Source organism: Mus pahari, chromosome 5, assembly GCF_900095145.1.
Source record: "Mus pahari chromosome 5, PAHARI_EIJ_v1.1, whole genome shotgun sequence".
Taxonomy (NCBI): Eukaryota; Metazoa; Chordata; class Mammalia; order Rodentia; family Muridae; genus Mus; species Mus pahari.
The window spans coordinates 25607548-25621448 of record NC_034594.1 but is presented as its reverse complement, the minus strand read 5'-3'; the positions used below and the strand labels follow the sequence as shown (position 1 = coordinate 25621448).

The following is a 13901-nucleotide window of genomic DNA, read 5'->3' as shown; positions in this document are numbered from 1 at the left end:
TACAAAATCTGATAATTAATCTAAACTCTATCTAATTGCTAATATTCAATTTTAGAGTGACTCAAATAGCAACTTCACAGGCTTTAATATTAACATTCTAATATTGTCTCATCATTTATTTTAGGGCAACCCAGGTCCAACTGGGACCATTGGAGACACAGGGCCACCAGGACTTCAGGGCATGCCAGGAGAAAGAGGAATTGCAGGAACACCTGGCCCTAAGGGTGACCGAGTAAGTCCTGTCTTTCATTAATTAAGTTTTCCAGTGCATGTCTCTAGACTATGATAATGGTTTCCTTAACAGCTTCTTATTTCTCTCAGCCTGAATTATAAGTAATTGTTTTCTTATAATCTACTTTATTGGTTGAGAAAATGCATAGACAGGAGCTGTTGTAGTTTGTAGTGGGTAAAGCTATGATGGGGAAAAGTAATAACTTGTCCTTGTGAAGCTGCATCTGGAGTATTGAAAGCACAAGTAAATGAACAACTGGTGCTTTGTTATTTTGCATTTTTCCAGGGTGGCATAGGAGAGAAAGGTGCTGAAGGAACAGCTGGAAATGATGGGGCAAGGGTAAGAGAAAGGGAAAGGGCATTTTCCACCATGGGCAACATTTCTGCTCATTACTCTACAAACTTGCTGTAAGTTTTAACAACAAAGTTATTCATGCTGTCTTATAATCAAGGCTACAAGAGTGATACAGTTTGAGACTGGATGTAAATTGACAGTGGCTACTTATTTTACTTATCTTGCACTAGATCTGTAGAAAAATGTAAAGTCCTTCCTGAAGGAATGAAAGGAAACACACAGCGCTCTCCCTGCATCTATGGCACTTAGGGAAATATGTATAATAGATCAGGGCAAATACAATGATTGTTCTATTTGTAGTAAGTGCAATACATTGTCATTTTCTATAAGGAAAAAAGTAATAACATGTCTTCTTTGTTTTAAGAACACCACCCCTGTACTAATAGGGAACTTACATTTTCTATCCATATAAACAACAAAGTGATTTTACACAGCTCTACAAAAATTATGAGAAAAATATGTTTTCTATTATATGTTTGGAGAAAAACCTTTCTTTCTTAAGGACATACAATCAATAAGTCAATTTTATTCTTTATGTTCTTTCTCTCAAATGTATACATATATACATATACACATATACATATATATTTATAACTTTAATGACAAAATAATATTGAGATACCTATGAAGAAGAAACATAAAGCTGACAGAGAACTTGTTCATAAAGAACTGCCAACATTCCATCTGAATGTTGCAATTATGTGGTGTGAAGCTCCACGCCCTGCCCTGGGTGTTGGCTCACACATGAACAGCACCAACAGCAATGAACCTTGACTGTGAATGACTATTTCTCGAACACTGAAGGCATGTTTAGTGTAATTGTATTTTTAAATAAAAGAATTACACTTTGTAATAATATTAAAATTTGAAAATATTGTGAAAGTAAATCCAATTTTCCATCTATACCCAGCATTCAAACTAGATACTAACAAAATCAAATGGGTTATAAAAGCAAGGATATATTAACAAAAGGCTGCTAATTTAGAATTAATTTAAAGACAGTTTCATATACTGAGCAGACTTAGATGAAAGAGGTCAAAATGTTTTGTAGAGAAAAATCTCATTGCTAGAATATGCATGACATGGCCAAAGTCCTGAAAGTGTAGAAGTGATGTCATCTATGGTAGAAAATGACTTGGAAAGCAATTGTGCTATAAAAAATAGCTGGTTTGTTTGGTTGTTTAATTAAACATGAACATTTCTGTACATACTTTTCCTCATCATACTTAAGTTCTTTTAATTTACAGGGTCTTCCAGGTCCCTTGGGACCTCCAGGTCCTGCAGGCCCTACTGGAGAAAAGGTAAGTTAGAAGGTATCAGTGTGCACATCAAATTAAACAGGTCTAAACTGTTGCTGTTTCTCAAGACTGTGGTTGAGATAGACCATCTCAGAGCTTGCCCCACACTGTCTACCTTCAGATGTGCCTAGTAGTCTCCAATTGTATTGTGGATCAGGTACTCAGCTATGTAAAATCTACTTTGTAGGGTGAACCTGGTCCTAGAGGCTTAGTTGGCCCTCCTGGCTCCCGTGGCAATCCTGTAAGTGAAAACCTTTGTTTTTTTACTGTGAGGTAGAACACTAAAAAGATTTATGTCTTATTGATCTATCTATCTATCTATCTATCTATCTATCTATCTATCTATCTATCTATAGATCTATCACCTACCGTTTATTTGTCTATGTTTATCCATCTTCTATTACCTAACAATCAGTAATCACGGTCTGTCTAACCTCTAATGTAATTTTTACAAACTGATTTTCAAATTTATTAAACTTAAAAAATTGTCAGCCTCAAAATCTATCAAATCAAGACAATTAACTTGTTTTCCAAGTAATTAGGAAGTTTCTTTGACCTCCAACTTATTACTTCACTTAAGGTTCTTCCTCAAGCAATGTAGTTGATTTCTCTATCCACAATTATCTATATAAAATGTATAGTATATGTGTGAAAGCTTCAATAGTATTTGTCTCCTTTTAGGGTTCTCGTGGTGAAAATGGTCCAACTGGAGCTGTTGGTTTTGCTGGACCCCAGGTAAAATTTCCAAGTATTTCTAACTTAAAAAAATTAATACCCTTCATAGTAGAGTAATAAGTTTAAGTATTATTCAAATAAGCTTTGTTATATATTAACATTTTCAAAGTTTAAAATATTTTATGTATTATTCAACATATTTTAATAGGTGGAACAAAAGTTGATACTTTTAATATTTTAATTTATGTAGTTTTTATGATGAAAATTGCTGACATAGTTTGAGAATGTTTCAGAGAAGTTACTGCATTTTTTCATACCATCCATACACTAATTCCACAGCAACATTCTATATGACTAAATATCATGTTGTTAGTAATTACTATGAAATAATCTGTTATAAATCATAAATACGTTTTCTCACTTGCTTTTAGGGTCCCGATGGACAGCCTGGTGTCAAGGGTGAGCCTGGAGAGCCAGGGCAGAAGGGAGATGCTGGGTCTCCTGGACCCCAGGGGCTTGCAGGATCTCCTGGCCCCCATGTGAGTTATCAAAAATTAAAAAGACATGTTGATACCAGAGGACAGAATTTATGATGCACAGCACATACATTTGGCTTACACTAGTGGTCTTTTGTTCTTCCATTTAGGGTCCACATGGTGTTCCTGGATTGAAAGGCGGTCGAGGAACCCAGGGTCCACCTGTGAGTCTTTTTTTTTTTTTTTTTTTTAAATTCTGGGAATTGTGCACAGCCAATTGCAAATATCTAGTGCTCCAGTTATGTAAATGTTAACTGTCATCCAATGATGTAATAAAATGTTATTATATACATATCAACTGTATTATAGAGCAAAGTGTGCTTAGCTTAAGCTGGAGATCTGGGGGGGGGGAAGATCTGGGAGAAAAATCAGTTTTGTTAATCTTGAAAACTCAAGTGCTTTCTTTATATGGAGCACAAGTATTATATATTGAAGTAAAAACACTTTATGTAGTCGATTATGCAAAACACCTGTGTGGTTTTAGCTCTACTTTTATATGTTTAAAATAAGTAAAAGCTGTAACAGAAAAGCAATGTACCTCTACCAGCTAATTCAGATTCTCTAGAACATTTAAGACACTAGAAGAATAAAAATCTTCATGGTCTAAATAAGGAATGGAATCCACAGACCCACAGCCTCCCATGTGGAATGTAGGCTTGAGCAAAATAGAGAAGTAACCAATGTATCTGTTGTTCCCAGGGTGCTACAGGATTTCCTGGTTCTGCTGGCAGAGTTGGGCCTCCAGGCCCTGCTGTAAGTCTACTTAGATTTACACCATTGTACATACTTGCATATTTACCCACACACATGTGATAGTTTAATTATTGCTTTGATTTAGTCTTTCATGACTTTTTCTCTTTGTTAAGTCTTCTGGCAATCATAGTGTAGTTTAATCAACACAAATTCAAAATTACAAATCAATTAACTTGGAGGAGATTATTTGCAGGTTCTTTCTAATTCAATGCCTGGCCGTTCTTCCATTTGAGTACTAAATACTGTTTTGATATGTGCTGATAATAAATCTCAGAAAGCATCTCTAGATGCTTTGAAACTTCCTTTTTGAAAGCCGGGATCATAAGTATATGTGTATATTGGACTGTGCCTGTATGTGTTTCTGTACCATGTGCATGCAGCAGCTCGTGGAGACCAGAAACAGTGTTTAATTCTCAGGGACTATAGTTACAAGCAGTTGTGGCTATCACATAGGTGTTAGGTATCAATGTGGCTATCACATAGGTGTTAGGCATCAAATCCATGTCATCTGCAAGAGTCATAAGGGCTTTTAGTAGCGTCACCATCATCCCCTGAAAGTTTCTATAGTAAATCCTATCATAAGACCAGTTCAAACCTACTCAAATGAAATAACATTATAATCTATAGTTAGAACAGAGCCTTAAATAGGTTTGAAAATTAATTTCAGAACTTTTAATAATGAGTGATCCAAGTGGTCATCTGAAAAATGGAATTTAGGGCTTTCTTGGGGTATTATTGTTGAGCTATGCTTTGTTTCTTTTCCTTTACTTAAGTATCCTCAATGACCAATTATCTAAGAAGATAAGAAACAATCCTGTAAGGTACTGCTCTCTGCCTGAGGGCAAGCCTTCTGAGTCCATACTTGGCTTCTACTTTGCCCTCCCCATTGCTTTTTTCTGTATGATACCAGGGAGCTCCAGGACCTGCAGGGCCCGCAGGAGAACCAGGGAAGGAAGGACCTCCTGGTCTTCGTGGTGACCCTGGCTCTCATGGGCGAGTGGGAGATAGAGGACCAGCTGGCCCACCTGGTAGCCCAGGAGACAAAGGGGACCCAGGAGAAGATGGACAACCTGTAAGTTGGCATCTGTTTCACTCCAACTGAAATATTTATAAGAAGAAACTTGTAATAATACTTGCTATAAAACTTATCAAAATATTATTCTAGAAATATTCCTAAATGCTTTCGTATCACTAAGTTTCAATTTTTAATTCTCTGGTATAAAAGTGTATGTGCAAAAGTACAAAATGGTAAAGGACATGGTTTTCTAAAACTAAACCTTTGCTGAATCTTTTCTATGTGAAGACTAAATATTAACATTGTTTAGAAGTGTAATCCTTTAAATTTTCTTTTTGTTCTTTTAAAGGAAAATATTGAGTTTTTGGAATAGCTCTCTCTTTTTATTTTTATTAGCTAGCAAGTTCTCTGAGTGTTGAATAATGTCATAGGCTATGTTAAAACTGAAAGTGTTCACATTCATGCTTGGATGAAACAAGAGGTTTTGTGCAGCTGTTTTTGTTTTTTTTTTCTCATGCCTCCCCAAATTCTAGAAGGGCTGAGTTAACTATATAGTTTCTGTAGGTATGGAATAATCCTTTACAGTAGTAACTATCTTCTCTCACCACTAGGGTCCAGATGGTCCTCCTGGTCCCGCAGGTACCACCGGGCAAAGAGGAATTGTTGGAATGCCTGGACAACGTGGGGAACGAGGAATGCCTGGCCTGCCTGGCCCAGCGGTAAGTGGTTGTTTTGGTCAATGTTCATCTGATATGTTATTTATTTTTTAGGCAGAAAATAATTGGTTTGTTTTGCTTAATAAGTTGGTTCAGACAGTCTTAAGCTGACATTAATTCTTAGCTTTTAAAAACCTTTTGGTCTTAAATGTTCAATGCTTAACAAACTTGACAATCATACCTGCTTAAGTATGGGTCAAGAGACATAGATAATAAATGTTTGGCTGGGTGTGGTGGCGCATGCCTTTAATCTAAGTGCTCGGGAGGCAGAGACAGGTGGATTTCTGAGTTCGAGGTCAGCCTGGTCTACAAAGTGAGTTCCAGGACAGCCAGGGCTATACATAGAAACCCTGTCTCGAAAAATGAATAAACAAATAAATAAATAAATAAATAAATGTTTGGCTTTTTGGTGATTCAGTATTCCTTCAAAGATAAAACTGATGCTTGGTGCTAGAGACGTAAGATTACCTCCTAGTGGTTTGGTAGCATCTTTTAAAATAAATATCCTTAACACAACAGCTGCACTTCACTTCACGGTAAATAACCAAAGAGAAGATATGGTTGAGCTAAAGTCACATCTGAAGTGGTTGCGGGTGAAATACAATCCCCTGTTCCTTTTGAGTGCTTGGGGGTCTTATATTATTTGGAGTATGGAGGAAAGTTTCACTCTATAAAAACTCTGAAGCAACTAGATTTTACCAGTTGCCAATGTTTGAGGAGGAAATGGTGTTTTTATGTGGAACGTGGACTCCCAGTATGTGAATCTAGTCGACCGTTGGGTAGAAATATGATGTAAACAAATTAGGAGTTCAAGTTTGTCTTAGTGATCTCAGAATTGAACCAAAAATTGGAAAGTAAAAGTTTTCAAAGATGAGTCTAAAGTACTGATCACATTTTAAAAAATAAGCCGAAAAAGCAGGAGTAATAAAGATATGTATATCTTTGAGGTGATACAGGTAACAGAAGCATAGCCAGAATTGACTGCATAAGTTTCAAACACAAAATTCATACCTAAACAGGAGATGCAGGTTGATTTTGGTCTCTTTGATATGTCATGAGCAATGTGATAAGAAGTATGCATGTCTTTAAGCAATCATGGATGTTGTAGGATACTGGACAGTTATATATATTGGAGGAGAAACTGAAGAACTACTGAATGAATGGGCCTTATGGAAACTGGTATTCTTCTGCAATGTTTTACCTACTTGTGTTTTAATTTCAGGGTACACCAGGAAAAGTAGGACCAACTGGTGCGACAGGAGATAAAGGTCCCCCTGGACCAGTAGGACCTCCAGGTTCCAATGGTCCTGTAGGGGAACCTGGACCAGAAGTGAGTGCTACAGTTCTTAACATTCATTTTCAATGTGTATAAAGGTTATAGCTCTTTCATTATCAAATTGAAATGTTAGAAATGGATTGCACACATGAGCTTAAGATGTCTGTCATGCTGTTTGATGTGCTTGCTTCCCTAGAGATTTGACTAAGTGATAGAGAATCAAACTTAGTGCCTTTCTACTGGCTTTTAGAATAGCTGAAGAGAGCATTTTGGTTGATTTAGCTTTTGGCAAATTGTTTCGAAGGTGGGAGGACACAGCCATTCATTTTTTCCTTGTTATTATTTCATTCTGTAATGGGATATTTATGAAAATTGCCAAGTGTTATGGAGAGAGGATTAATGAGACTATCATAGCTCATGAAGAAGGTTAAGGAAGTAGAGGGTGCTTTTTTTTTTTTTAAATCACTATAAAGTAACATTATGGTTGTCAAATCCCTTTAGTTTCTTTTTAGAGGAAATAAGGCTCTAACAGGCAATTTGAGAAGCCAGAGAATAGAATACCCTCTGCTCAACAGCCAATGATTTTAAAGCTATATGGAAATATGAAATTAAAGTCAGGCAAGTTTGAAACATCATCTTATATAACATGAACATAGTCATATCGTTTCAAAACCTTAAAAATATTATTTGGGTAAACAAAGTGAGAATTCAGGCAAAATGCAAGATAGTGGCATTGTAATTGTGATCTATTTCCATGCATCTGTGGATTTTTTTCTTTAATGAGAACTAGAATTAAACAATAGGAGTAAATAAGAATATAGTAAATACAGAAGTGGATGCTCACAGTCATCTATTGTATGGAACACAGGGAACCCAATGAAGGAGATAGAGAAAGTACCCAAGGAGATGAAGGGGTCTGCAGCCCTACAGGAGAAACAACAATATGAACTAACCAGTACCCCCGAGCTCGTGTCTCTAGCTGCATATGTAACATAGAATGGCCTAGTTAGCCATCAGTTGGAGGAGAGTCTGTTGGTCTTGTGAAGATTCTATGCTCCAGTATAGGGGAATGCCAGGGCCAGGAAATGGGAGTGGGTGTGTTGGGGAGCAGGGGGAAGGTATATGGGATTTTCAGAGAGGAAACTAGGAAAGGAAATAGCATTTGAAATGCAAATGAAGAAAACATATAATTTAAAAAAGGAAAAATAAAGAATATGGTAATTTTACAATCAATTGACAATAAAAAAGAGATTGGTGCCATTTCTCTCCTGCGAAGGCTCCTAGTGAGTGTTGACTGCTATTTTATAGTTTAAAGAGGAGGAAACATGTTGGTCAGTTTCTGGTCAACTGGCTGAGAGTTTAAAAACCTCCTCAGGAAGCTGTGTCTAACACTATTCTTTTTAGGGTCCAGCTGGTAATGATGGTACCCCAGGACGGGATGGTGCTGTTGGAGAACGGGTAAGTTTAATGCTGATTAAAATATTAGAACCACATAAGCATGAGACCATTGTGAATCTAGCATAATAGCAATTTTAATAAAAATTCTCTCTATTCTTATAACCCCAGTGCTACTCTGATTTTTCTGATGGCAAACAGTTTAGTAATGTCATAACCTTGGATAACCTTGTAAATGAAATAATATCTGAATGAATGACAAAGTATGATACATGTTTTCAAAAGCAAGAAACCAAATTGCTTTTATATTTGGTATAGCATAGAAGCCTTGGATGAAGATGTGAATGGATGTTCTAAATTTCTGTATCAGTTACACAGCTGAATGACATCTACATTTTTCTGCTCATTCTCTTAAGAAAGTACTTACAAGGATATAAGCAATGATGCACTCTACACTGTAGATGTGGTATATATTTTTAAATTAGCCCTGTGTTGAGCTGATAATTTTCCAAGGATTAACAACAGCTGAGTCTCTTTTGGTGATTACACAGCTGTTAATTAGGGAACAGATCTGGCCACTAAAGGCAAACCAGCCTTGTGATGTTAAATTTTCTGAATCTGTTTCCAAATACTTATATATGCTAAATGCAAGTATTTATAGGCTTAAATTTTTTCTTCAGGGTAAGCACACAAGAATGCTATCATACTATTAATAGGGAGGTGGAAAAGTTTGGAGAAATCCTGGGCTAAGACTCTCCTTATCTAACACAGCCATAGAAATTTTCTGACATCTGGAACATTTGCCTTTGCTGTTGTACTCACATAATGCAGCAAGTATTCAATGGTCTTGATGTTCACTTCCAGAAATATTATTGCTGTACCGTAAACTCCTATGTGGACTTTAAATTGCTGTTTCAGTTTAATCACAAAGTTAAATATATAAAGACACAGGAAATTCCCTATAAATACAATTGCATGTGTTCTTTAAACAAGTTACTTTTCAAAATCTTTCCTTTAGTTTATTGTCTGTGTGTTCTTTAACTTAGAATCCAATGTTCTCTCTGTCTGCCAAATTAACAAGCCAAGTTAGAGTTCATTTCCTTTGGAAAATAACATGTGGCTCTGTTTTTGTTTTTGTTTGTTTGTTTGTTTGTTTTTTTGAGTAATTGTTTCCATGCATACTCTTGCCACTCTGATCTTACCTGTGCTTCCATATCAAGATATTATTTGCAGCCCCGTCACATGGGGTTGTCTGAGTGTAATGAGGGGAGGCCTATTTTCCCCTAATTATTCCAAGTGAGATATGCAATCTGAAGAAAACTTTGTTTGCCCCCAAATCATTGCCTTTTGAGGGAATTATACCATATGAGCATTGCAGCTAGCATGGTAGCTGGCCTTCTTCTGTAAGGTAGGGGAAGAATGCTTTTAAAAAGGGTAGTAAGTTAACAACACTCAGAACAAGTTTTCTGAGAGACTCTGTATGGATTTGAAAAATGGATGCAGTGGTTTCCACTGTGAAATTGCATTGTGTGTTACAAATGTGAGTACTACTCTGAAGACTGCTCGTCTAGGAAATTAGACTGTCAGATGTTTGGTTCTGGAGACAAACACTCCTGTCCTCTAACACTCTGGACATAGGGAACAGCAGAAATCAAGGGTGGATAAGTTCTAAACCCACGGTGGAACAGTCTATGCCTGTGAATTTATTCACTAGTGAATAAAAGTAAATAATTAAGTAAAATAATAAATAAATTCATTTAAAAAGATATATTTTCAAATTATAAATAATATGAGCAATATTGAATATTGTTACTCATATAGAATAAATATTTAAAGAATAATACCATATTTTTTGTCAGGGTGACCGTGGAGACCCCGGGCCTGCTGGTCTACCAGGCTCTCAGGGTGCCCCTGGGACTCCTGGCCCTGTTGGTGCCCCTGGAGATGCAGGACAAAGAGGAGAGCCAGTAAGAATGTCAACTTCACATTGACAGTTACATGACACTGATATACTATCCTGTAACTATGTGTATATGCATTCAATCCTGATTATATTGTTAGCTGAGAACTCTAAATAGTGATAGACAATTATGAATTAAAATATATACCTAGTTTTAAAACTAATTTGCTTTTGAATATGGATTTGATACTGATATAGCTACTTTAATTATCTAAACAGGTTGTGATTTATAGGAACTATAATACATCTGACTCAATGTCATTTACTAGAACACTAAGGTGAACTTAATTTGCAGCTAATATTTGAAGTTCACTGTAATGTGTTACTAGAGTTAGTGCGTTCTTACCCGATGTACAAACATTTGGCAGATGTCAATGTGTACATGATATTTATATCTATGTTTATATTGAGATGTTACTCTTAGGTTGATATTCCTGTGTATATTTATGCTTTAAGATACTAAGTTTTATGAAAAATTTTCTAGGGTTCTCGAGGCCCTGTAGGACCACCTGGTCGAGCTGGAAAGCGTGGTTTACCTGTAAGTTCTATGTTTTTTGAACAAATATATTTTTCTTATGCAAAATACATACCAAAAGGGAAAGTATACTTAAGATTCATAAATAGCAGGGGGGAAAGGCTGTTGGAAAATTACTGATCCCTAGGAGGCAGAGACTCAGTGAGATGGTAGTAGCAATATAGTGTGATAGTGCAGTAGCTAGCAGTGTGGAATATTCCAGAAAGTTGAAAGACAGATTTTGAAAGATTTTATTACAAAGAAATAATATGGGAAACAGTACAGTTTTAATCTGTATTAAAAATCCCAAGGGAATTAAGTTTGAAACTGATATGGGGAAAACCGAGGGTCTTTGAGGGCAACAGCAGCTTTCTTGCTTCAGATAAGCAGAAGCTAGGGGTTCCAGAGAGGATGTGATCCTGGTAAATCAGAGGTCTCCAGTCCTTTCCCAGCCAGTGGCTTCCAACTTGGTGGGTATTGGTTGGTTATCCTGAGATAGAAACACACCTGTTTATCCCTACTTTGCTTCTCAATGCAGTCTCAGTAGTCCTAGCCCATCAGTTTATTTGCATATGTAAATTTAGCATTCCTACAGGAAGCATGGGAAGTTCAAGTTTTAATTTTTTGAGAAACTATTTAAAATTATAATAAATGCAATCATAAGGAGTAAAATTGCAGCAAATTGTAGTCTTAATGTTCATGATTATCTATTTCTAGGGACCACAAGGACCTCGAGGTGACAAGGGTGACAATGGAGATAGAGGTGACCGAGGTCAGAAAGGCCACAGAGGGTTCACTGGCCTGCAGGGTCTTCCTGGACCTCCTGTAAGTTATTTCTTAAATACTGTACTTTCTTGCATATAAGAATACATAGATATATTTACAGAAACATCTATGGAATAGAGAGGTATTTTTGCATATCATTTTAACTTTAAAATTATCTTGATGGATAATTATATAGTTAGCTAAATATATAAGCTAAAACATTGTGGAGAAGAAATTATGCAAAAAGCTACATGCCTCTTCACCTACACAGCTGTCTTTGCTCTTAGTCAGATGTTAAAGAAATCAATGGTTTTGTCTATAGTGCTAATATTAGTGACAGCACACTTTTAAAGATAAATGACAGCACACTACAGATTTAGATGTTTTAGCAACACTTTCATTAATCTTTCTCTGTAGGGTCCAAATGGTGAACAAGGAAGTGCTGGCATTCCTGGTCCATTCGGTCCAAGAGTAAGTAACAGAAACTATTAAGTTTCAGATGTGCATGACATACTGTTTCTTGTGTACAATATTTCTGGTATTTCATATTTATTCGTTCATGTTCTCTCAGTTTGGTGGAAAATTTATGGGTCAAACTTAGCAAGTAATAAGAAATAGAAATATCCTGAAATATGGCATATTTTGTTTCTCAAAGTCTATTACCTAGGTTTTATATGTGCTTCTATTCAATTTCATATTTGTGGTTAAATTTTCACTAAACATAAATTCTTTGTGATGAATGGAACTGCTTATGAAGTAGAATAGATTTTGAAGATAGACATTTTTTTCTTTAATTGTGATAAACCCGTAGAAGCTTATTCAAAGATAACTTGGAAGCTAATCATGGTAGAGAACCAATACTTGAGGCTTTTATAAGTTGTAAATTCACATAAATGCTGCTTCTTATAAATCAGTGATGTCCTAAGACTATTGAGACAAATATTTAGGGAAATAAAAAGTGAGGAAGATTAGTTAGCAAAACAAATTTGCTATCTTTAAGTACGATGTAAATATACATAAAGTAAGAATAATATTAAGGAAATTGCTATGATTTGGTGAGGTTAAGTGGTATAAGTACTGGTTTCAACTATAACAAACACTCAACTTACATCATTTCCTTCTAAATCAATTGAATTTTCAACCAGGTTAACTATTTGATGAAACAGTTGCTACCAATGAAAGTTGGTAACCAGCCAGTTAGCCTTTTAAACTTATTTTAGTCCTTCACCCAGAATTAGTGGTGGACAGTTCACACACAGTGAAATTGTAAATATAACAAAATGCTGAAAGATGACTTATTAGTAATTAAGACTAGAATCTTAGCAATCAGGGCATTTACTCCATCTCTATAATGGTTCTTTTATTAGAAAGTTTAATTGTGCAGTCTTTCTTCTAAAATACATTTTGTGTGTGTGTGTGTGTGTGTGTGTGTGTGTGTGTGTTCTGACAGGGTCCTCCAGGACCAGTAGGTCCTTCAGGAAAAGAAGGAAACCCTGGGCCACTTGGACCAATTGGACCTCCTGGTGTGCGGGGCAGTGTAGGAGAAGCAGGACCAGAGGTAAGTTCAAAAGAGTTTGCATGGAAGATGCTGTTGCCAAAATGGAGTCTATCCAAATGGCAACTGTGGAACTTTGCCAACAAGAGTTTCAAGAGACTCTTAAAGAAACCTAAAAGCCACAACAAGGTTATCTACTAAAAATAAAAGTTCAAGATACCAAGTCCTGGAATCGATATTATACCGAAGTTAAATATCAAACTATAATTCCATTCTTATCAAAGTTTGACAAACATTGCATTGTCTGAAATTACAATAGTCTTAGTTTGCTTTCCTGTTGCTGTTAAAAACTCTGACAAAATCAAGTTAAGAAAGGGTTTTTTACATCATAGTTCATAACACAGTCCCGAATGGCAGTGATGTCAAGGCAGCAGGAGCTTGAAGCAAAATGAAGCATATGAGTTTGAAAATTTTCTTCCCCAAAAATGACATTTAAGATTTCAATTTTCAGTTTTCAATTAAAAAATCTAATTGTATTTTATATAATATCAAACACTAAACCACGTTAGTTAGTCTCTGTCCTCAGACATTTGGCATCTATCTACCCACAGACCCACTCTGTACAATTAAAGCTTCTCTGATGCTTCTTGGATCTTATTTATCTGACCTTACTATCTTAGTCTTTGTTCTTACAGTGACAGTGCCATTGAATATTTGAATGTTTATTATTTATTATGTGGCTATAGAGGCTTTTTTTTTTTTTTTTTTTTTTGAGACAGGGCTTCTTTGTATGGCCCCAAGTGTCCTGGAATTCACTCACAAGACCAGGCTGGCCTTGAACTCAGAAATCCGCCTGCCTCTGCCTCCCAAGTGCTGGGATTAAAGGCGTGCGCCACCACCACCCGGCGACTCATTCT

At 36.1% G+C, this 13901-nt stretch overlaps 1 protein-coding gene across 1 annotated transcript in view; it reads left to right on the top strand.

The window, feature by feature from the left end:
* Col5a2 (collagen type V alpha 2 chain) overlaps positions 1 to 13901 on the top strand; it is a 135767-nt gene that overhangs the window by 110092 nt on the left and 11774 nt on the right. Inside the window, exons 34-50 of the mRNA XM_021198653.1 lie at positions 125 to 232; positions 518 to 571; positions 1834 to 1887; positions 2072 to 2125; positions 2566 to 2619; positions 2991 to 3098; positions 3206 to 3259; positions 3795 to 3848; positions 4759 to 4920; positions 5475 to 5582; positions 6802 to 6909; positions 8260 to 8313; positions 10110 to 10217; positions 10695 to 10748; positions 11442 to 11549; positions 11907 to 11960; positions 12940 to 13047. Coding sequence (XP_021054312.1) covers positions 125 to 232; positions 518 to 571; positions 1834 to 1887; positions 2072 to 2125; positions 2566 to 2619; positions 2991 to 3098; positions 3206 to 3259; positions 3795 to 3848; positions 4759 to 4920; positions 5475 to 5582; positions 6802 to 6909; positions 8260 to 8313; positions 10110 to 10217; positions 10695 to 10748; positions 11442 to 11549; positions 11907 to 11960; positions 12940 to 13047 — 1404 coding nt within the window. The remainder of the gene's footprint in view (positions 1 to 124; positions 233 to 517; positions 572 to 1833; positions 1888 to 2071; positions 2126 to 2565; positions 2620 to 2990; positions 3099 to 3205; positions 3260 to 3794; positions 3849 to 4758; positions 4921 to 5474; positions 5583 to 6801; positions 6910 to 8259; positions 8314 to 10109; positions 10218 to 10694; positions 10749 to 11441; positions 11550 to 11906; positions 11961 to 12939; positions 13048 to 13901) is intronic.